The sequence below is a fragment of the Dermacentor andersoni genome, chromosome 1 (genome assembly GCF_023375885.2).
Source record: "Dermacentor andersoni chromosome 1, qqDerAnde1_hic_scaffold, whole genome shotgun sequence".
Taxonomy (NCBI): Eukaryota; Metazoa; Arthropoda; class Arachnida; order Ixodida; family Ixodidae; genus Dermacentor; species Dermacentor andersoni.
Genome location: NC_092814.1, coordinates 280,077,644 through 280,102,076, shown reverse-complemented (window position 1 = coordinate 280,102,076; position 24,433 = coordinate 280,077,644). Strand labels below are relative to the sequence as shown.

General features: G+C 44.9%; 1 protein-coding gene across 1 annotated transcript in view; it reads left to right on the top strand.

Annotated features, from left to right (window-relative positions):
- Positions 1 to 24,433, top strand: part of Megf8 (multiple EGF like domains 8) — a 221,282-nt gene that overhangs the window by 162,556 nt on the left and 34,293 nt on the right. Inside the window, exons 27-29 of the mRNA XM_050196139.2 lie at positions 1,128 to 1,392; positions 11,471 to 11,648; positions 12,482 to 12,707. Of these exons, the coding sequence (XP_050052096.1) occupies positions 1,128 to 1,392; positions 11,471 to 11,648; positions 12,482 to 12,707 (669 nt within the window). The remainder of the gene's footprint in view (positions 1 to 1,127; positions 1,393 to 11,470; positions 11,649 to 12,481; positions 12,708 to 24,433) is intronic.

Sequence of the window (24,433 nt, the reverse complement as noted above, 5' to 3'; positions counted from 1 at the left end):
CATGCATGCCTCTATCATGACATAAAAGATTTGGTGGTTCTCTTTAGTGTGATTTGGTGACAGTCTTGCTTCTGTTTTTAGTTTTTTTTTTTCATAGCACACTTCCTACACAAGTGTTCTTTCTGCTAATAATAAAATAAGTTCGAAGTCAGCACTTTCCGTGTTGTTTCCCACTTCCATTCGTCCTTATTTTGTATGTGTGTGTTTTATGTACTTTTAGGTTTATAACCATTAGCTTCGTAGCATGTAGCTGTCATTTTAGTTTCTGGCAATTGTCTGACAGCCACATTAAATGAGTGCCTAATGGACCGGATTTGGGAAAGCATGGCAAATGGGGCCCGCACCTTACACTTTCCACTACCTGTGTATGTTAGGAGGCAACCTATGGCATATCTAGGAAGGGGGTATTCACACAAGGGAGAGATACCTTGCTGCATAGGAAGGCCACTACGAGAAGATGTCAAGCCTTTGTCAATCGATGTGGCCATGCAAAAATGCAAAACTTCACCTGGGCATGGGCAGTTGTTCATATGACAGGAGCAAAATGCCACCATGGCTGAGGAGACATTTTCTAGTGTGTTTAAATCAATGGCTTCATGCTTATGCAATAGAGGTTAAGCTGTATTCTCAGACAAAAGCCAAAGGTACATGGATATACACATATTTTGTCCTGAGCAATTTTTTTTTTTTAAGAGAAGGATAACAGGTGGTTGTTTCACTGCATTCTGTGTTAGTCATGGATGCTGTTTGTAGTAATGGATGCTCTTTGTCAAGAGTTTATAGTTGCAGGTAAAGCAAAAGCTCACTCGCTGCAGAATTCTGAATGGCAAGAGCTGTCATTCTTATTTCTTAAAGCTTTGCAGTGCTGGGGATGAAATCGGAGACCTTCTGCATAACCCAGTCAACTTTAGTTTCTTATTAAGTATGCTATAAATGTATAATGAAGGGTCACCTTACCTTTGTCTCAATGATGTTCCTTTCAATATTCGTTCAGCACAGGATTGAACAGTGCTGCTAAAAGAATATCCAGTGCACTATTTATATCTATAGAATTTTGTACATGCAGTCTGTCCCCCAGGAGGGCAAAATACTCATGCATTTTGAATGTTCATTTTGGTTGCGTGCAGTGCATGACTCCCAGCTACGTGGGCCTGCGGTGTGAAGGAGGGGCATGTGGACAGGTTCTCGGTGGGTCTGTGGAAGCGTGCGGGGTGCCGTGCTATGTTCATGGCCAGGCAGCCCATTGCCTGCGTGATCCACGGTGTGGCTGGTGTGGTCTCCGTGCCCCGGGTGCCAATGGAAGGGGCCTCTGCATGCGTGGGGGACATAGGGGGCCCACAGGTGGCTCTTGTGGTCCAGCCTCTGTCTTCTTGCATGGCCATCCTTTGCCAGGTGAGTGGCCATGCTCAGCTCTCTTTTTGCCATTCCAAGGAAGCTGTTGGACAGTAGAGGAAATCAATCATAGCGATAACAAACAATCATCATACTGTGCTGACTCTCAGGCATCAACAGCCTTAAGTGGTAATCAGAGCTGTTCTCTTTAGGGTTTCTCATTTCGTTAACATTTGTGCAAAGTAGAGTGATAGGAGGGGTTTGTCTTCACTCTTTTGCACACAAAGCTAGACGTAAGAGTGACAGGACAGAAAAAAATTCCAATTCTTATTTGACGTTGACATGTTATCTTATACTGCAGTTGAAGTGTGTTTAGTCTGGAGAGAATTTAGGAAGCAAGATATACGACAAAAACAAAACAAAAGTGAATGTACAAAGAGGTGACTACATAGTATAAGAAGTAAGGAAAATCATTGTGGAGCAGATGGAACATGCAACTAGGTTTGTGCAGGGAGACCAGATGAAATAAGGCCAACAAGTGGGTAACCTTCTAAAAACAGATGTAAATAAGCAGCACAGCTGTGCAAAAAAATCGCCAGAACTATTTATATATATGTAAACAAAATTAAGGCCTCAAGGGTGATTTAAATATTAGCCCCAAACGCCTTAAGTGACACCCTCTCACATGTGACATCAGTGGGGGGACTCCGCAGCCCCGCGGCGCGTGCGCCCTCTACGTGAAAGCTACTTGACACTGTCAGCCAACCTGCTCTGCTCAAGTTATTGAACTCTGCAAGTTTGTAGAACAGTACGTACGGAATGATCCAGGACACTATTCCCTGCGAAATCAAGCAGAGTCATCGTATTCACCACATTTAGGGTGGATTGCTCCTGGCGTCGTCTGCTAGTCATCAGTGTGTACACGTAGATGCATGGCATTGGTTTCTCATCATTGCTGTTCTGTTGTCGTAGCACACTCATAATGATTTGTCGGCCTGTCTTTGACGAGGAACTGCAGCATTTCACCTTCAGCTACTGTGTCTGCTCTGCAATACTGTTTGTCTGTCCAGCACGTGCTGCGCATTTGCTCGCCCGCTTCGTTGGCCACAAGGATTCAAATTTTCTTGCTGTCCAGCACATTAAGCATATCATGAACGACGTCTGATACCATTCTCAGGAAACTAGGTGGTCACTGAAGTGTGTAAATGCATACACTGCTTTAGCGGCATTGCATCAAAATGTGATCTACAGTGTCTGATAGAAGGGCAAAATTATTGGGCAAAACAAAGTGACAAAATCTTGTGCTGTAGTACTGACCTTCACAAGATAATTATTACCCGCCGTGGTTTCTCAGTGGCTATGGTGTTGGGCTGCTGAGCACGAGGTCGCGGGATCGAATCCCGGCCGCGGCGGCCGCATTGCGATGGGGGCGAAATGCGAAAACACCCGTGTACTTAGATTTAGGTGCACGTTAAAGAACCCCAGGTGGTCAAAATTTCCTGAGTCCTCCACTACGGCGTGCCTCATAATCAGAAAGTGGTTTTGGCACGTAAAACCCCATAATATTTTTTTTTTAAATGATCATTATTAGGCATGCCGTAGTGGAGGACTTCGGATTAATTTTGACCACGTTGGGGTTCCTTAAATTGCTGCTAAGTCTAAGTATATGCATGAGCGTTCCTCTGTGGAAACACCATAGCCACAGCGCTACCATGTCGGGTGGTCACATGGAGGATACATTAAGTATACAGTGAAACCTCATTACTGTGAATACCACAATAACAAACTTTTTTCAGATTAACAAACTTTTCAGAAATCCTTTGCTAACTGCTTATGGTTTCAAAGCAAAAATACGATTTCAGTAGTATGAACTTCAGAATAATAAACTTTTCAGAATAATGATCGTTATTCAGTTTCCGTGTCATGTTAACAATGAATCAGTACTACGAATTAATATTTAAATATCTGGTGATTCTTAGATTCTTGTGTATCCTTCACGGCAGCTGGAACTGTAGGCTAGCACACAACAAGGCACAGAAAGCGGGCACCGTGTTGCATGAGTTCAGAAAGCCTGAGACGGCGGAGGAGAAAAACACAGCGAAGGACCTTTTTTTTTTTCGTTGCCCCTTCCCCATCCCTTTTCCTTTGCGGAGGCAGTGGTGTATCAGGTTTTGCCAGCACATGCTCCGCCCAGATAGTCACTGGCCCAGACATGTGTTGCCCAGCAACCAAGGCACGTCGCTTCCTTCTTTCTGCGCACGCCTTTCTTTCCTTTTGCACTTCTTTCTGCGGCTGCAAGAGCTACGTGTGCAGAAGAATATAACCTCCGTGCTTATGGGGGTGTCACACGGTTGCACTTTCCCAGTGGTGTAGTTTACATGCGCTTGTGCTTTGGAATAGTTCAATTGTCTGGCTTGAGCGAGACAGTTGCGGTATCCACGGACAAGGAATGTGAAAAACAAACAAACAAAAAGAAACATTGCACTTTGGAGGCAACGGGAAGCTTCCTCCTTGTCAGTGGTTATGTCAGCATGAGTGTCCCTTTTTCAAATGCCACCCTTACTATACAATGCTTCATTGGTGTGTGGCAATAGAAGCTATGGAAAATAGCAACAGCACGGGTTGAGAGCCAAGAGTGACATTTTTGTAGATAGCTCATACGATGACAACTGATGAACTGGTGGGTTGATGGGCGGAATGGTTGATTTTGGGGCATTCACTTTAACAACCTTTCAGAATAACGAATAATTTGCCACGATCTCCTGAAGTTCGTTATATCGAGATTTCACTGTACATGTTTGTTGTCCTCCTAATGCTGCCAATCATAAAATTTACACTAGGAAAAAAATAGAGATAGTAATTTGAGAATGGCATGCTACGCGCTCACAAGGTCAGAGCATGAGCAAATGCATGTAAATGAAGCTATTCTAGCTGAAGCGTAGCAGATGACAAAGACAGGTCCCCTGTTTAACGTCACCGGAGCGCTTTCGCAGCGCCACCATTGGTCACGCATGAGGCTAAAAGTACACTTTGCACATTATATTTCTATATGAACTTTGAAAGATGATTGAATTAATAACACATTATAAAAAAATGTCAAAGGTCAGTTGTCATCTTTGATTGCAAGGCTACCTTGCCCTCCTAAACAATGATGGTGGCATCTCTTCTGCCGCTCTTCTCATTCCTAATGAGAGTTCAGGAATCTAGCAGTTCAGGTTGCCTGGTTATTTTACCTTGTCAAAGGTCTCATGAATGCTAGAATTGTATGTTGAATTAAAATTTTTTAAACACTCAAATATCAACAAGCCGCCCAAACAACATAAGGTACAAAAAAAGGTTACAAGCAACTCGGCAGGTGCAACAAGCCTAAACCCACTAATAGTAAGCAGAACCTGTCACTCTAGGGTTGAGGAATCCATAAATGTAGCACTTGTAAGCACATTTTATATTGTGTTTACATTAGAGGTGGGCAAATATTCAAAGTTTCGAATATGAATAGAATATTACACACTAACTATTCATAGTCATTTTTGAAAAGAAGCTATTCAGTGTATTAGAAACTAACCAAATGTTTCACAGTGATGGAAACGTTAAAAGTTTGGTTACTAGTCTTTGTGTACTAAACAAAGGATTGCAAATACATGCACCACACGCTGTAAAACAGATAAGTGAAGATGCTTATCACGATAGGCTTGGTGGAGATTTGCTGGTACCGGAATGAGAAACTCTGCGTGCCGTCGTTTTCACATGAGATAGGCGGCTAAATACTGTTCTTGATTGCGTGTGTGCCTGGCACCATTTATTTTTCGCATGGGGTCTAGCTTCCAGGAAACGTATATGATCGCAGTCTGCAGTAAGGAACAGTGGCGTGTTTCAGTTATCGCCTATTAAAAGCATGCGCTACGCTTCCAATGGCACCACGCGCTGTGAAACAGATTGGCGAAGATACTTATCGTAGTAGGATTGACGGTGGTAGCTGTGAATGCCGCGTGTAACATCCCCGGAGATTTGCTGGTACCGAAATGATAAGCTGAGTGCGTCCCGGCATTTTCACGTGAGACGAGCGGGCGAGTATTGCTGTGAAACTGCTGTGGCGGGCAGCTATGTACTGTGCTCAATCGCACGCGCCTCGCGCATTTTCTTGTTTACATGGGATCTAGCAGCCGGAAAACTTATCATACGATTGCAGTTTGGTGACGTACTGAACGTTGGTGCTGAAAAATCATGTTTTCCGGGAACGTATGAACCGGTAAAAAATGAGCGTAACTCTATTGGGTCATTTTTTGTGTTGTCGATTGCGAACGTTGGCTGCGGGAAAATGTACATAACAGGGACATATCGACGACGTTCTACTGTATATGTTATGGAAATAATTTTTCATAAAGACCTAGTACAAGCGTAGATACTATGATGGAAATATATACCCTTCAGAGAAAAGAAGTATTTTAGAAGGGGAATTTGTCCTTCTGTAACAGTGCATGTGGGCAGTGTCGTAGCATCACAGTTTGGCATGGAGGAAATGCAGTTTTCATCGCAGCATGGCAGATGACATGGCAGGCACATTCCCATCGCTTACATGCTCTTCTATGGGCACGACGCACAAAAATTGCAATATCATCCCATATTTTGTAAATTTTCCCAGATTTCAGTTGATAAAGTTGAGATACAGAAGTGGCGGACATTTTTGCAGCAGTAGTTGCTTAGTACTGCTCAAATTACATGCTGTGCTGCCCCTGAAAGAAGCTACCAACACTTTCCCTGTGCAGGTTACGTCTGCTGGTCCCACGAATTCACTCGCTCACATGCAGCGTGCATGCATAGGTAAACTTGGGAGGCAAAGCTTGGATTAGTGGGGGCACAATGTGCTCTGACGAGCAAACTGTCATGGTTTTCTTCGCGGTTTGCAGGCTGTCTGTCTCTCTTGTTTTTGCGGGCCATATTGGCCAGCGGCGCCAGTTTCACAGACATGCACGCATGCTTTTCACATTACTACAAAAGCAAGCACTTTCCATTTCTGACATTTGAGGATTAGGCAGAAATATGTTGGCTGAACTGCAGCAGTGGCCATGCATCCTACAAGGCAACCTTCAATGTGCCTAGTGACTTGGTACATTTGTAAGTGCGGGCTCATGCGATCCCCCCCAAAAATTGAGAGCTAATGTGTTGCTAATATGCTTGCAAGAAGAACTTCTTGGAGAGCAACATAGAGAGGAGATGGTATTATGGTGAACTAGGGGCTAAAGTTCTTCTAGACGAGCTGAAACAGCCAATTTTTGGACTGTCCCAGCTAGTTGTCTTTCATTCACAAAAAAGAAAGCCAACTGAATGTGATGTGACATACGTCAAATACACGAAGCATGCTAAGGCAGAGACTTCTGCAGGTCAAGATATGAGGATGCGACCTGCTTGCGATGGTGAGCAAATCGAGATGCCACCTGCCACATTTGCTACGACTATGCAAAATGTTTGTGCCATTGCTTTTAAATGTGGGAAAGCAAGGGCCGGTATCAAAAATGAATGCATCCATTCATGTGTAGAAGCGACTAGCTGCAGATGGTCCCGGATAACCTTGAACCGGCAAGCCTCCGTGACGAGCGCACCGCACACGTCCTCCTGTTCTCCATGAGCTGACTTGAATGATGGAGGGTGCGTCAACGCTGTTCTCTCCATCGTGACTTTATTGACAAGCTGAAGCAAGAGTTTTTCAGAATGCAAAACAACGGAGCAAGCGTTGTTTTGCATCCTGAAAAATTCTTGCTCCATGCCTTTCTCATTCCTCCTCAATGCCCTCAGTTCCGAAGAAACAGGGCAGTGCCGATAGCGGTGCCCTGCCTAGAGCGTTAGGTCACCTGGTCAACGTTGTGTTTCTTCTTTCAGCAGAAATTGACAGGTGCTGTGGGCACCACATACTTCCAGTCGCCCCCCCCCCCTCTCTTTTTTTCTTTTTCTCCCTAAAAAACGAGGTGCATGTTAGATTTCTACTTCATTTCAGAGCTTTAATGTAATATATATGTTATTTTCTGCTTTGGACACATGGAAAGCTGGCGCGTGTCTGATTCTGGGGTGCATTACAATCAGTCAAATACTGCCAAATGAATCTACTGTGTTGTTTTGTCATTCCTATTGCACTTATCTCTACTACAGTTACACAAGTTCTGAGGCTGGAAGGAAACATAATCGTTATGTTTGGTTGTGCGAGTACATAGGCAATGCACACGTCGGCTTAGTGGTGGGTACCACACTCCAGACTTGCGTCAAAAGGATTCCTAACATAACAAGCTCCAACCATGATGGCAATGCACCTCGAAGGTGTGCAACTCGGGAAGCAGACGACGTGTTCCCGTCAGATTGCTTGATGCAGGACCTCCTATTTATCTATCTTGGCAGTTTTTTTACTGCTAAGATGCATAAATAGGAGCTTCTAAAGCAACTTTTCATACATTCTTCAGGTTCTTGTGAAGTTCTGTGAGGCTTATCATTTCACACAGTTGTAAATCCTTTTCTTTCACCTTAGCAAGCGAAACATCAATCTGAATGAAATTCTTGACAATTGCCTGCTGTGCCTTCTCCTGGTACATTGCAAATGGCAAGACTGCAAAGCCACCTTCTTTTCAGCAGTTAGTAAGGCAATGTCATTTGTCCTGAGGTAGTCAGCTGTTTCTTTGGCACGCTTATTAGGAATGAAGGAAGTTTGTTGGGATATCAGATAATCAATTCCTTCAGTACATCTTTCACATTCCTCAGGAATAGCACTTTCAGCTACATCTCTGTCAAGAGACATGTGAACAGCACTGTTCCTGGGCTCATTTGCAAACTTTGGACCACAGTTCAAGAGACTTTGAACATTATCAGGAAGGCAGAATCCACCGAGACACATCACCTTTCCAAGCAGTTTCTTTTGTCTCCTCTGTTCTGCACCAAGCATACAGCTTAGAAAGCAGAATGTTCCAAATGGTCTAGGAATGCTAACGTTCTACCTTTTCTGTCATCCTTTTTCTCTGCACGTCTTTTCAATTTTTCTGCGTGCCTCATAATAAAATCATTGTTTTGTCACGGAATACCCCAGAATATAATTAAAATATTTTTCTCTATTTTTTTCTGTGTGCTAGAAGGTGTATCTCTTTGTTGTATTCAGCTGTTGACAGCACTTCAAAATGCACAATCTGGATTTGCCTACTATCCGTGCAGGATAAAACTGGTCCAAGTCATGTAGCACAGCCAGACTGGAGCACGTGAGCATGCACTGCAGCCCTGCTATGCACTTAACAGTTGTGCGTAACTGCATCTGCTGCATAGCGTAAATACTGCGGCCACTGCGGGATGCCGTGACAAGCCCTCTAACCATAACGTCGTAGGCGAGTCACCGCCACTTTACTGCCGCTTTCACTGCTCCACTCCTTCAGAATGGAGGATGTTGAGGGGAAATAGGAAAGGTTGGCATTTTCCCTTGTTTTAAATAAATCAAGTGGTTAGAGGGATGCGTTAGTGCCACACTTTAGCGACCTGTGGCGATGCATTGATCTCTCCGCACTCTGTGATACCATGCAACGTGAACAAGGTGGTAAAAAAGAAAAAATTAGTTAGCAAGCACTCATTATCATGTTGTACACTTGATATTATAACTGCATCATAAATTCTTGTGATAATTTCACAACTATCGATTAGTGGTTATGCAGCGACCTGAGGTATTCTTTTAATATGTGGTTTGGATGCCATGAGAGTGAGCTTATTTTGCCTCACGAGTAAATCGTGGCTTTCTTTGTTTTGACTCATTGCTATAAAAGCAAAGCTAAAATAGGATGTTAGTGAGGATCGTGTGTGGCAGCAGTCCCCAGGCACAGGATGTCATAACACTGTGTCAAAAGGTGCAGTTACTATAATTTCCTTTTGCTTTTCAGTGTGGAGTTGTTAGCTGGATGGAAAACAGGCCATTATTAGCTGAAATAAAACAACCTAATGATTTTAGCTTCTCAAATAATTACAATTTTGCACGTAGCCATGCAAGGGCAGCTTTGTGCTTACATTACTCATTTTTAGTGTTATTGCAATAAAAGTATTCTCACCTGAAGCAACCTGGTAAACCTGCTAACGTGCTGTCACTCACAGTGGTCTAACTTGTGTAATTGAACTCATTAACTGTTTGCATTTTGCAACGAATTAAAACAGAAAAAGGAATGGAGATGTATGCCTAAAATTGATGTTGTAAAGTGTGCGTTACCTCACTACATCAAGTTCATTGTACAACAATGCTGACTTTTTTATAAGATTGCACAACAATTTAGCAGAGCAGGCAGAATGCCAGCGAAACATGCACAAAAAGCCTCAAGGAAGTGCCGAAACACATTGTTTGGCTGAATGCCAATCCCCCCCCCCCCATTGAATGGTCATTTGCGCTTCTTTCAAGTAAAAAGAAACTTTCGGTGCATTTCGTGCAAAAATACGGCATTGGAGGGCCATTTATAATCAGTTCACTGCAGTCAGCGCATTTCATTACCATAAAATTGGGCCAATTCGTTCACTGCAATGCGCCGCTGTGTACATTTCAATGCATGCCGCCAACCGCCTATCCACACTAATGCGGCAACAGTGCTGCTACCTGTAGCTCTATCTCACTGCAAATAGTGCCTGATGCCAAACTTTATTGTTGTAGAATACTGTCAGAATTATGGCTCTTCAGATGTTCAAGTAACTGTGGGTATTCACAAAAAAATACCGTTTTGAGTCCACACTAGCATTCTGTATAAAATTTAACCCCAGAAAACTCTCTAAAGCGAAGTGTGTCTAATGTGACGTAGAAACGATGGTTCTTGAAGAAAACTTGCAAAGAGTTGCCGCAATGACGTTGCCAAAAAAAGCAAAGTGAATGAAATGCCTTCAAAGATTCAGATTTTGTTTGCCTAAAACCTTCTGGAACATATGTAGGGCCTTCTTGTATACTGCATTGTTTCAATCTTCCAAACACCTTTTTGGTCACTTTTGCACATGCTTCTGCATTTGCTGTCGCCCTGAGCTTTAAAGCTCTTTTCTAAATAATGTACCGTGTGTGTGCCACAAACAGTGGCCAACTTCTTAAGCATTCTCTGAAGCCTTTCTGTTCAACATTTAATTTTATGACTGCCAGGACTGCAGCCATTTGAAACACCAGAGCTTGCTGAGCAGACACGTCTAGCATTGGGCAAGAAGTCGCTTAATTTATCTCTCACGGTGGCCTGGAAAGTCCGGAGCGCAAGCCACTTTTTCATGCGGTCACTCGCCCACCACAGGCTGTCCCACTTGGCTTCATGAAACAATGCTGGTTTTCAAAGGTGTACTGCATTTCAATTTCAGGGCCATTTCACAAATGCAAATGTGTTCACCTGAAATGCCAAAGGGACTAAAAGCACAACATGCACCAAAAATAACAGTCAAAAAGGCTTGAATGTGGGAGGCTGCATCTCCTAGGGAATTGGGTGATGACGTAAAGCCTCATGTGGTGGTAAATTACAGTCAAATGATAATGTCTGGGCCAACAGTGCCTTGAGTTTTGTTTTCTTTGCAGTTACTGCCCAAAATTTGTTGCTTTTGTCTTCATTCATCAGCCTTTGCACACATCCTATTGCATCCATGATGCCGCTGCTTGAGCTTATAAATAAGAGAACCTTTATAATAATGGTAGATATTTTATATTAAGTCTTCCTTGTGCCGTGAATGCATTTCTAAAATGGTTTTCATGTGGAGATTTCTTTTATCCGAGATGCCACTAGCCCATCAAAAAATACAGATTATTGCTTTATTACCCGTGCAGATGTGGCTGAAATTTTGCTGGTACATTCTTGAATAGTTGAGGGACCAAGAACTACAAGAAACTTGAAATGTGTTATCTGGCCAAAAATTTTGATTTTTTTTGCACCATGTTCCCCTCCTAAGTCCAAAATGTGCCATTGGGTTTTTCGCCTTGGTGACTAAACACCAACCACACTTGGTAAAAAGGTGTTGTGTCTGGTTGTGACTGAAGAACAGTCTTGAGAGTGGGCCAAGCAGTAAGCATGGATTAAAATTACTGTTGGAAATGCTTATCTTTAGTGACAGCAAGGTCATTGGAGCTTATTTTGTGTGTGCACTATTTCACTCATGTGAACTGACTTCTCTTTTCCTCTAGCCAATGTATCCCACTGGCTTCAGACACTCGGGAGTGAAGTGCACTGGTACTACTTTGTGCGGCCTCCTGAGAATGAGTGCACCAATGGACACCATACATGTGATGCCGAGAGGGAGGAGTGTGTTGATACACCGGATGGCTTTGAGTGTATCTGCAAGCAAGGCTATGCCATCAGCAGGTACGATTCTAACAGAATGTATTCATGAACATTGAGAGTCAGGTGGTACTTTTCACCCTTTGTGTGCAGTGGAGATCAAATGTGTTTTTTTTGCAAAGGGGAGCACAGAAGTGTTGCGGAAAAAGGAGACCTGGACAGGAAGGACGCCGAAAGAAATGTGTTGTCTGTAAAACTGCTGCTTCATGAAATCAGACTGTTCATGCTGGAAAAGCTTTTATGTCACATATCATGAGCTCATTTTACTTCATTTAATAATGTGTGAAGCTTCTTGTAGGCAGGGCTTCTTAGAAACTAGCCATTTATTAATGTAACCTGTTACAAAGCTGAATTGACATACTATGCTGAAGTAACTTTTTTCCAAGTGAAGTTAGTGTAAAACCCAGTAAAAGCCAGTGTCCAAATGGTGAACATTTCCTGAGCTGCAAGCCCTTTGCACTGCTTCACAAAAGTTAAAATGAAGTGAACAAAACAGTAAAGGTGTTTTCTCAAGCCTCTAAAAATATGGTAGGAGAGAAAAGAGCTGCTTCTTGTGGGGTCTCTGGGCGGAGAGTCGTCAGAATGAGATTACAGAGAGAAGCTTCAATTTCTTGTTTCCTTTCTCTGAAATTTTCTAGGTTGTCTTTTCTTTTCTACAAAAATAAATATCAAGTAAAGTGCATTAATATTTCATGCTATACTTTTCATAGGATGTATGGAGAGAGGACCACTCCCTTAGAAATTTTTTACTTATAGCGAGAGCTTTGCTTAACTAAACGCTTCTTTCAGTCCTTACATTATTTCTTGCAATTGCCACTGCAATATTTATTTGAAAGTTTTATAATTGTATACTGCAGCAACAGCAGCAGTGCTGGCAATGGTGGCGCTGCTGGAAGCCCAATGTGTGAGCCTGTCTGTCCTGAAGGATGTGACCAGGGCCAGTGTGTGCGACCAAATGAGTGCAGATGTAACTTTGGCTACGTTGGGCGCAACTGCTCCATACTCTGCCACTGCAACGGTCACAGCGACTGTGCTGGCCCTGACCACCTTGATGTTTGCACAAAGTGCCACAACCACACAAAGGTAAGCTCACAATGCAGTCAACAAGCTGGGTCATTTTATCTTCACCTTTGAAAGTTGAAAGCCTATGTGACTGATATTCTCAATATTGTCACGTGGTAGTGACGGTGAAAAAAGCAGCAAATTGTGAATGGCGAAACTAGTGTTTTATTGGGCGAACCTGTGCCCTCAAAAACAGGCTACACTCAAAGCACGGTAGCGGCAAACACAGTGGGTGATCATCGAAAATCTGATTTGCCGGTCAAGTGCGTCGGCTTTTATACACATGTCATCGAAGGTTCCAGAGTAATCAATGGTACCCACATGTCTTCCAGAAAGTTCTACATAATTGACATTTCACATCACACATGCAATCAGATTACACAATCTTCGGTGACAACAGAACCATCAATAGCATTCGAGAAACTTCCCATACAGGCGGGCGCATGCTGAGTGATAACATTTCTTAAACGGTGATAAGTGCTCACCCGTAAAAGATAAACAAGTCCACATGTCAATGCCCCCCTCTCAAAAAGCATCGTCCCGATGCTACAAACATAACAGGAGAGCGAAACAGAAAAGGACACTTATTTAACAAAAGTAACAAAACAACAAAAGCCAAAGGCCTAAGTAACACAGTCCAAAAAAAAAAAAAAAGTCCAAAGTTCGTTAGCGCTGATAGAATGACTTAAGTCACACAACATGGACTTTCAGGTCGTGAGCGGCACCACTGTAATAGTGAAATGCCATTAGGCACCACCTCATAGTCAAGTGCACCAATGTGTCGGATGATCTTGTAGGGTCCGAAATAGCGGTGTAAAAGCTTCTCGCTGAGTCCTCTTTGGCATATCGAGGTCTAAATTCAAACGTGGTTGCCGGGCTGGTACTCAACGTAGCATTGTAGAAGGTTGTGGTGTCGGCTGTCGTTCCTCTGCTGGTTCATGATCCGCAGGCAGGCGAGCTGTCGGGCTTCCTCGGCGTGCTGGAGATAGGTGGCGACGTCAAGGTTTTCTTCGTCAGTAACATGCGGCAACATGGCATCGAGGGTCGCCATAGGTTTCCTGACATAAACCATCTGAACGACGTGATGTGTGTTATTTCTTGCACCGCCATGTTGTAAACGAAGGTTACATATGGCAGGACCGCATCCCACGTCTTGTGCTCGACGTCGACGTACACCTGTGAGCAAAAGTACTGTATTTACTCACATTATGATTGCACTTTCTTGTCAAAAAAATTTACCCAAATTCAGGGGTGTGATCATTACGCTGGTTAAATTTCCCACGAAAAGAAACATTTTCTTTTTTCATCCCGCATTTGCTGTGGGATGACAAGCAGGCGGCTGCCGCTGTCAGTGTGGGACACCAAAACAAAAATGGCGGCCGGCGGAGCAAGCCGAATGTGCTGAACGTGATTATTTTTCTTCTCGTGAGTACATTACGCGCATTGAAACAGTTTCTTTCTCATCAGTAATGAATGATATTGTTAATATCAGCAAATTTACGACAGTAATATAGCCATGTCCTCTTTGAGGGGACAGAAACAGAGATGGGTGCGCTTAGCTGCCAGTGACAGAAAGGGAGAGTTCTGACTGGTGTGGTAAAAGTCTGTTGCCAGATTTGTGGGTCAACGTTGCCAGGCTGCCTGCCAAATTTGACGGTGAAAAACACCCTCAAATGTAGCGAATGCAACGACGCCGTTTCTGAAGCGCACAGAGTTACCAGGTCAGGAGTATAACACGCGCACTCTCCCAGCTCCCGATAGTACTGTAAAGTTGCTGCAAAACCTTCATGCTTTCGAATTGCTTGTTCGTTGCGGGCCCGGTTCTCCGATGGCATGAAGCGCTTTCTTTCGCTGCGCACGCTGTGCCTGGTCCGCACGGGATGAGGCTTTCGCTCGATCTGAAAGTGTGACGTGTTACATACACTCGGGGTGCTTTCTATCGCTGCGTGCGATCACTGCAATGGTAGGAAATGGCTGCATTGCCTTGCTTTGCATGGTTTGAGAGTTCTTTATTGTGCATAATAATAAGGTTACAAATGGGGATTATACATACATACAGAGGGAGGTCCCATAGTCAACAGACTGTACAGGGGACCTCCCATTACAAATGAGTAGGATATGTAAATACAAAGCAGATATATGCAAACACAAAAGACACCATATTAAGTTAGTCACTAGCTTATGCTGTAAAATATTTAACGACACAACGCACTTATTAATATAATGATAACGATCAAGTTGTTATATTGAGTGAAAAAATTTACGAAGGTTTGATTTGAATGTGTAAAAATGAGAGAATATCTTAATATGACACGGTAATGAGTTCCAAAGTAGTGTGGCTGAAAAATTAGTAGTAAATTTACCATAATTAGTTCTAGGTTTTTGTAGTAAATAGCTGTTGGTAGAAGCGAAACGGGTAGACATGGAATACGGATACTGGCTGTTAGTAATTATAGGGAATGGGGGCGTTCCGTTAACAGATTTATAAACAAGTATTCCAAGTGAGTATTTATTTAGTTTCTGTAACGATAAAATGCTGTTAGATCTGAGCAATGGAGATGCTTCTGATGTGTAGCTGCTACGTGTAATGATGCGAATTGCTTGATTTTGGGTATGTTGTAGTGGAGTTAAATGTGTGGGATACGTGTTTCCCCGTGATGATATGCAATAATTAATATACATGTGAATAAAAGCATAGTAGAGGGAGATAAGTGTCTTCATATTAAAGAAATTGCGAACGTTAATTAATATTCTAATTCCATATGCTGCCTTCTTTGTTAAGGATAAAACATGCTCGTCAAATTTGAGGTGTTTATCTAATATGACGCCAAGAAACAGTACACTATCAGTAGGATAAAGTGCACTGGAAGCAAAGGTTAGCTATGGATACACTGAGATATGCTTTTGTTTAGCTGAGAAGATGGCGAAGTTAGATTTGGCAGTATTAATGTGTTGTCTGTTTAGTCGGCACCAGGTTACAATATTAGCCGCGTCGTGATTAAGCTTACACATCAATGAATCAAGACTTTTGTCTGAGGAGAAGATGGTAGTGTCGTCAGTGTAAAGGATACAGTCAGAGGACTTTAGGTACTTTGGGAGGTCATTCATGTATATTAAAAACAAGAGAGGTCCTAATATAGATCCTTGTGGTACACTAATGTTAGTTGTTTTAGGGTGCGAGTAAGTGCTGGAGATTGATACAGTATATTCTCTATCTTTCAAATAATTATGTAGTAATTGTAGTGCCGGGCCGGTTATACCAATTGAGTCTAATTTAGCAGAAAGGGTGTTATGAACAAGTGAATCGAATGCTTTAGAAAGGTCAATACAAGTAGAAGGACAAGTAGAAGCAGCATATGTATTATTATGCAGGTAAGAATAACTTGCAGGTAGCATTAGATCCGTGCCGGCGCGCGACACACTTGTGGCAGAAACCACGTGCGTAGCAAAAAAAAAAGCCCCCGGGGTTTTGCGTCACGTTTCAGAAATAATTGCTACACAGAGAAAGGCACAGCAGACACTTTGCCCTGTTGCAGCTATCACGCAGAGCGATAGAAAGCGTCCCGAGTGTTATGCAGTGCGTCTCAGTTTCAGAAAAGTATGTATTGCAAGCAGCATAAGCCCCAAGAGATTCTTTGTGCAAACCAAGGCAATGCAACCGTCTCCTACCATTGCAGCGATCGCACGAAGCGATAGAAAGTGCCCCGAGTGTTATGCAACGCGTTTCAGTTTCAGAAAAGTATGTATTGCGAGCAGCATAAGCCCCAGAAGATTCTCTGCACAAAGCAAGGCAATGCGACCGCTTCATCCCATTGCAGCGATCGCGCGAAGCGATAGAAAGCGCCCCGAGTGTTATGCAACGCGTCTCAGTTTCAGAAAAGCATGTATTGCGAGCAGCATAAGCCCCAGGAGATTCTTTGTGCAAAGCAAGGCAATGCAACCATTTCCTACCGTTGCAGCGATCATGCATAGCGATAGAAAGCGCTCTGAGTGTTATGCAACGCGTCTCAGTTTCAGAAAAGTATGTATTGCGAGCAGCATAAGCCCCGGGAGATTATTTGTGCAAAGCAAGGCAATGCAACCGTTTCCTACCGTTGCAGCGATCACGTGAAGCGATAGAAAGCGCCCCGAGTTTTATGCAACGCGTCTCAGTTTCAGAAAAGTATGTATTGCGAGCAGCATAAGCCCCAGGAGATTCTTTGTGCAAAGCAAGGCAATGCAACCATTTCCTACCGTTGCAGCGATCATGCATAGCGATAGAAAGTGCCCCGAGTGTTATGCAACGCGTCTCAGTTTCAGAAAAGTATGTATTGCGAGCAGCATAAGCCCCAAAAGATTCTCTGCACAAAGCAAGGCAATGCAACCGCTTCATCCCATTGCAGCGATCGCGCGAAGCGATAGAAAGCGCCCCGAGTGTTATGCAACGCGTCTCAGTTTCAGAAAAGCATGTATTGCGAGCAGCATAAGCCCCAGGAGATTCTTTGTGCAAAGCAAGGCAATGCAACCATTTCCTACCGTTGCAGCGATCATGCATAGCGATAGAAAGCGCCCCAAGTGTTATGCAACGCGTCTCTCAGTTTCAGAAAAATATGTATTGCGAGCAGCATAAACCCCAGGAGATTCTTTGTGCAAAGCAAGGCAATGCAACCGTTTGCTACCGTTGCAACGATCGCACAAAGCGATAGAAAGCGCCCCGAGTGTTATGCAGCATATCTCACTTTCAGATCCAGCAAAAGCCTCATCCCGTGCGGGCCAGGCACAGCATGCACAGCGAAAGAAAGCGCTTTGTACGATCGGAGAACCGGGCCCTCAACCAGCAAGTGATTCGAAAGTGCCCAGGTTATGCAGTAACTTTGAGGTACTGTCGGGAGCTGGGAGACTGCACACGCGTTATACTCCTGTTCTGGTAACTCTGTGCGCTTCGGAAACGGCGTCGTTGCATTCGCTACATTTGACGGTGTTTTTTGCCGTCAAATTTGGCAGGCAGTCTGGCAACGTTGACCTGCAAATCTGGCAACAGACTTCTACCACGCCAGTCAGAACTCTGCTGACAGAAACACATGGCGGGCATGCTGCAGAAACTGCGGCATTTGTCTTCACTGCTATCCTAATACGGCACGTTTCCACTAAGGGTGGGCGAATATTTTAGCGGTGTTACAAGCGTCGGCGTATGAATAGGGTACACTTCTAAAGTGTCAATGTAAACGTGGCCACTATCGTTGCTGCTCGCGATTTGTTGCATGCCCATGAGTGCAGACGAGAAGAATCGAAAGGTGCCCTTTATGCTGTTGTTGTTGTTGACCAAAACCATTATGAAGCCTACAAATAATAAAGCCGAGGCAAGTTTGGTTGTAGCTTTTTTTTTTCATGGAAGTGTGGAAAGTGTTGAAAGCAATGAAATTAGGCATCTGCTTAAGAATGTTGGGTGCATGCAGACCGCTTGGTATGTCTTCAAGAGTCGTTCGCGTAGCATTTTACAGATGGTAAGCGTGATCATCATTAGCTAGACTTGGCACACGACATATTACTGCGACAAGTTCAGGATGCGATCATTACACGGGAAAGAAAGACATCTAATTTTGACGACAAAATTAAGGGGTGCGATCATTATGTGAGTAAATATGGTATACAGACCAGGGATTACTCTATAAAGCTGATTTTCTCCTCAGTCTGTGAATGCAATTTGAAATTAAGGACTGCAGTTCAAACTTGGCATTGCGAAATTTCCAGTACATCCATCAATTTCAGTTTATGCCTGTTAATAATGAATAAATTCAATTTTTTTCGGTGACCCTGTGGTCCGTATACTTTTGCTCATGGGTATACATTGCTAGCATGTCGGCGAGGGTCTTGTTCAGGCACTTCGTAAGACCATTCATCTGCGAGTAGAAGGCAGTTGTCCTCCTGTGGCTTGTCTGGCTGTATTGCAGAATGGCTCAGGTGAGCTCTGCTGTAAAGGCCGTTCCTCTGTCGGTGATGAGGACTTCTGGGGCACTATGTCGCAGCAGGATGTTCTCGACGAAGAATTTCGCCATTACGGCTGCGCTACCTTTCGGCAGAGCTTTAGTTTCAGCGAAGCAGGTGAGGTAGTCCGTCACCACTATGATCCACTTATTTCCGGATGTTGACGTCGGAAAGGGTCCCAACAAACCCATCCCCATCTGCTGAAATGGTCGGCAAGGAGCTTCGATCACCTGTAGTAATCCCACCGGCCTTGTCAGTGGTGTCTTGCATCGCTGACAGTCTCGGCATGTTTTGACGTAGCGGGTGACGTTGGCGGTCAGGCGCGGCCATTAATATGTTCCTGTATCCTCGATAGCGTCCAGGAGAATTCGAGGTGCCCAGCGGTCGGATCGTCATGTAGGGCGTGCAGTACTTCTGGATGGAATGTTGAGGGAACAACAAGAGGGTAGTTGGCGCAGACTGGCGAGAGGTCTTCTTCACGCAAGTAGGTTGTTTTGAAGCAAAAACGAAGACTCCTCGCTTAAATGCCTTAGGGACAACGTAGTTGTTCCCTTCCAAATACATGATGAGGCCTTTTATCTCCGAGTGTGCTCGTTGCTGTTCAGCGGAGTCTTTTGTGCTTACTATTCCAAGGAAGGTGTCGTCATGCTCGTCGTCTTGCAGGGGAGGGTCGATGGGTGCGCCTGATAGGCAGTCGGCATTAGAGTGTTTTCGTCCAGACTTGTAGGTAACAGTGATGTCATATTCTTGCAGTCTGAGGCTCCACCGTGGCAAGCATCTTGAAGGGTCCTTTAAATTCGCTAGCCAACACGACGCGTGATGGTCGCTGATGACTCTGAATGGCCTGCCATATAGGTAAGGGCGGAATTTTGCTGTAGCCCAAATGATGGCGAGGCATTCCTTTTCAATCGTAGAATAATTGCCTTCCGCTCTTGATAGCGAACGGCTAGTGTAAGCTATCACTCATTCAAGTCCGTCTTTCCTCTGGACTAGGATGGCACCAAGGCCTAGGCTACTTGCGTCAATGTGGATTTCAGTATCAGCGTCCTCGTTGAAGTGCACAAGTACCGGTGGCAACTGCATGCGTCGTTTGATTTCTTGAAATGCGTTGGCCTGCAATATTTCCCACTTGAACTCAACATCAGATTTAGTAAGATGTGTCAGCGGCACAGCGATGCGTGAAAAGTCCTTGACAAAGCGCCTGTATACAGTGAACTCTCACTTGAGTGAACTTCAAGGGACCGAAGGAAATAGTTCACTTAACTGAAAGTTCACTAAACCGAATATTCACTAGACCAACATAAGACATGGCATACAGAGTCAAAAGTTTGAAGTGCAATTCATGGAGCAAAAGACATTGCATCCATAGTGTTAGAAATGTGTGAAATGTAATTTGTACATATCAATGAAAAACACACCACGTGGGTTGTATGTGTGCACACGCGGAACCGACGAGAATGGAAAGAGAGAGACGACGACCATGCCACGACTAGCCGATCGGAAAAAAAACACACACCACGTTGTTTGTGGTGTGACAGATCACCGCTTTGCTCAGCGGTGTTGTAAGCGCCAGCGATGTTACTTCGTTCATGGCCTCCGAGATTACATGTTTGCTCGTTTTGTGCGGGCGATCTCGGAGGCCATGCCTCATTGCCGTTCGTTTTCCGAACCGCCGCTTTGCCCCAGGGGCGCTGTAGCAGCAGCGACGTTACATTGCCGCTGGAGCGGCGGTTTGATGAGGGTGGGCATCGGTTGCGCCTGCACTGCAGTGCAGTGCAAGCCTTGGTCCTCTGAGCGAGTTCGTTAAACTGAAATATTGACTGTTCCGAAATTCGTTTAAGTGAAACATTTTTGCATAGAATCTATAAGAAAACTGCCGGGCATTTTAAAAAGTTAATTATTCTGAAATATTCAATAAACCGACGTTCGTACAACTGAGAGTTTACTGTAGTAGGCACGCATGCCAAGGGATCTACGCACTGCCTTCTTGTCGATGGGCTGCGGGAACTTTGCAATGGCAGCTGTCTTCTGCGGGTCGGGGCTGACTCCTGACTTGCTGATGTCATGGCCTAGGAACAGAAGCTCATCGTAAGCGAAGCGGCACTTTTCTGGCTTCAGAGTGAGCCCTGATGACTTGATGACCTCTAGTACTGTCGCAAGCCGCCCAAGGTGATCGTCGAAGTTCCCAGCGAAGGCGACGATGTCATCCAAGTAGACAAGACAGGTCTACCACTTCAACCCTGCTAAAACCATGTCCATCATGCGCTGGAACGTTGCAGGCGCCGAGCACAGACCCAATGGCATGACCTTGAGCTTGTAAAGGCCGTCTGGAATGATGAAGGCGGTTTTTTCTCTATCCCTCTTGTCGATTTCTATTTGCCAGTAGCCAGTTTTGAGATCCATCGACGAGAAGTATTTTGCGTTGCAGAGTCGATCCAGTGCGTTGTCTATCCTTGGGAGGGGCTATATGTCCTTCTTCATGACCTTGTTCAGTTGACGATAATCGACGCAGAAACGTAGGGTTCCGTCCTTTTTCTTCACCAAGACCACAGGAGATGCCTTTGGGCTCTTCAACTGCTGGATGATGTCGTCGCGTAGCATTTCGTTGACTTGTCTTATAGCTTCACATTCTCGTGTTGAAACTCGGTAAGGGCTCTGGCAGAGTGGTCGAGCGAACTCTTCGGTTATTATGTGATGCTTTGCAATTGGTGTTCGTTGAATCCTCGATGATGTCGAAAAGCAGTCATTGTATCGTTGGAGAAGACTTCTGACCTGTTGCTGCTTACTCAGCGGGAGACTTGGATTTATGTCGAAGTCTGATTAGGAAATTGTGGTCGTAGAGGTAGATGCGGCAGAATCCAAGAGGACAAACGCATTGCTGGTTTCCACAATTTCCTCAAGGTATGCGATCATCATGCCCTTGTTGACGAGCTTGAACTGCTGGCTGAAGTTTGTCAGCATCACTTTCGTTTTTCCTCCATGCAGTCGAGCGATCCCTCTTGCGACGCACATGTCAGGATTGAGCAGTAGGCGTTGATCGCCTTTGATAACGCCTTCTGCGTCTGCGGGTGTTTCGGTGCTGACGGAAATGACAGTGCTGGAGCGAGGCGGGTTGCTCACTTGATCTTTTAGCACACTCGATGCATGGTCACTATGAAGGTTCTCTGACGGTATCGCTTGACCTTCAGATAGCGTTATCGACTTCGACTTAGGTTGATGATTGCGCCGTGTTGGTTCAGGAAGTTCAGGAAGTCGAGAATGACGTCTCGTGAACACTGTTGGAGGATAACGAACGTGGCAGGGTAAGCTCGGTCACGAACGGTAATTCTTGCTGTGCAGATTCCTGTCGGCGTTATTAGGTGTCCTCCAGCTATCCGAATTTGAAGGCCTTCCCATGCAGTCTTAACTTTCCTCAACTGGGAGGCGATGGTTCTGCTCGTGACACAGTAGTTGGCTCCTGTGTCCTCTAAAGTGGTGGCTGCGTGGCCATCGAGAAGCATGTTGAGGTTGGTGGTTCTTTGTAGTGCATTGCAGTTTAGTCTTGGCATCAGATCACAGTTGCATCGTGTTGACCTGTGGCTGGAATGTCGCATCGTCAGATCTTCTTTTGTTGGCGTATTCCTTGCTTCTAGGTTTCATCGGAGTGGCAGCGTCTCATTGATATGTCGTTGAGGTAGTCTTTTCAGCGTTTTTTTGGCGGCGGAGGAGGATTTTTGTCAGTTCGACAAACAGCAACCACCCCTCCATCGGTTGCTGCTTTTAGTTTTCGGGATATGGGGTGACGGACCGGCCCCAGGCTGGGCCAGTGTGTGGTCGGCACTGCGGCGACAAGTAGCGGCTTCGTGACAGCGAACGGGATGGTCATCGAGGGCTCCACCGAGTGGCGGCAATGTAGTCGACGATGCCATGTGGCCGCTTACCAAGTTGTGGGTGTGGCGCGTTGACGGCAAATTCACGTAGTTCCATTTTGCGGTATGGGCACTGGCGGTAGGCGTGGCCCGCTTCTCCGCAGTGGTAGCAGAGAAGGCAGGGGTCAGGAGTGTGTCAGATGTCTGTCTTGCTTTGGTAATTGTGCTAGACAACTGGTGGGCGAGCTGGAGGCAGTGGCGGCGGACGATAGAACTGCGTCGTTACGGGACTCTGGCGTGAGCGGAGAAAATTACTTTGACGGCAGGCGATGGCGGCGTAGGTCATCACTTCAGGCTGAGCCTTTGGCGATTCCAGCTGCCGTTCAGGAAGTCCCAATGACCACTGGATTTCTTCTCACATGATGTCAGCGATCGAGGCAACCTGAGGCTGCGATCTTGGGAACATCCTCTGAAATTCCTCTTGCACGACTGCTCTGATGGTCTCGCGTAGGTCGTCAGTGCCCAATGGTTGAACTTCAGCTTAGTTCGTTGGAAGCGTGCGTCGGTTGAACTGCCTGTTCCTACTTTCGAGTGTTTTCTCGATGGTTGTGGCCTCGGAAGCAAATTCAGAAACTGTCTTGGTCAGGTTGTGTATCAATCCGACAAAGAGCTTGCTTGACACCTTTCATCAAAAAGAGAACTTGTTTCTCATCTGGCATGTCGGGGTTGGCGTGTCTGAACAGGCGAGTCATCTCCTTCGTGAAGATCACAATGCTCTCGTTAGGAAGTTGCGCTCGGGCTTCTAGGAGAGCTTTGGCCTTTTCCTTGCGCACAACACTTGTAAAGATCTGCAAGAAGCGATTGCGGAACAGGTCCAATGTTGTCAGGGTTGACTCTCGGTTCTCAAACCACTTTTTGGCGGCGTCTTCTAAGGCGACGTGTACATGCCGCAGCTTGTTGTCAGAGTTCCAGGTGTTGAACGTGGCGATTCTTAAGTCTCCAGCCAGGAGTCTGGGTCTTCAGTCAATGATCCATAAAAGGTTGGTGGATCCTGAGGTTGTTGCAGCAGAATGGGGGATGCTGGGACAGCCATTGGGGTTGTCTTGGCCACAATATTTTTGGTCGTCTCAGGTAGAAGTGCATGCTCAGGAGGCAGCTGTTGCAGTCGGCAGCTTGCTCAATGATCCGGGACGATGTTGGTGTTGTCTTTGCGGTCCGGGCTTGGATCACGGCTTGTCGGGGGCATCCAGTACATGAACGAACTAGTACCTTCACCAAATGTCACGTGGTAGTGACAGGGAAGAAAGCAACAAAGCTGTGAATAGCGAAACTAGTGTTTTATTGGGCGAACCTGTGCCCTCAAAAACAGGCTACACTCAAAGCACGATAGCAGCAAACACAGTCAACGATAGTTAAAAATCTGATTTGCCGGCCAAGCGCATCGTCTTTTATACACAAGTCATCGAAGGTTCCAGAGTAATCGGTGGTACCTGTGTGTCTTCCAGAAAGCTCTACGCAATTCGCATCACACACGCAATCAGATTACACAAGCTTCTGTGACAACAGAACCATCGATAACATTCGAGAAACTTCTGATACATGCGGATGCATGCCGCGCTGAGCGATAACATTTCTTAGATGGTGAAAAGCGCTCACCCGTAGAAGATAAACAAGTCCATGCGTCAATATGGTCAAATCTTGTGTAAGGAGACAACTCTTCGAGATGTTTGGTTGTAAAATGTTCACCACTATTTTGAACCCGTGACAATGATTTTAGCTTAATAAAACTGAATTTCAGAAACACTCTTTTATAAAGGGGCACAATCTAAACAATGTTCAAAAGTTTCATCCATAACTTAGTTTTCAAGGCTTGAAGCTATGAAGATAAAGAACTGCATTAAGCCCCATTAGAACAAAGTTTCTTGAGGTCCCGCT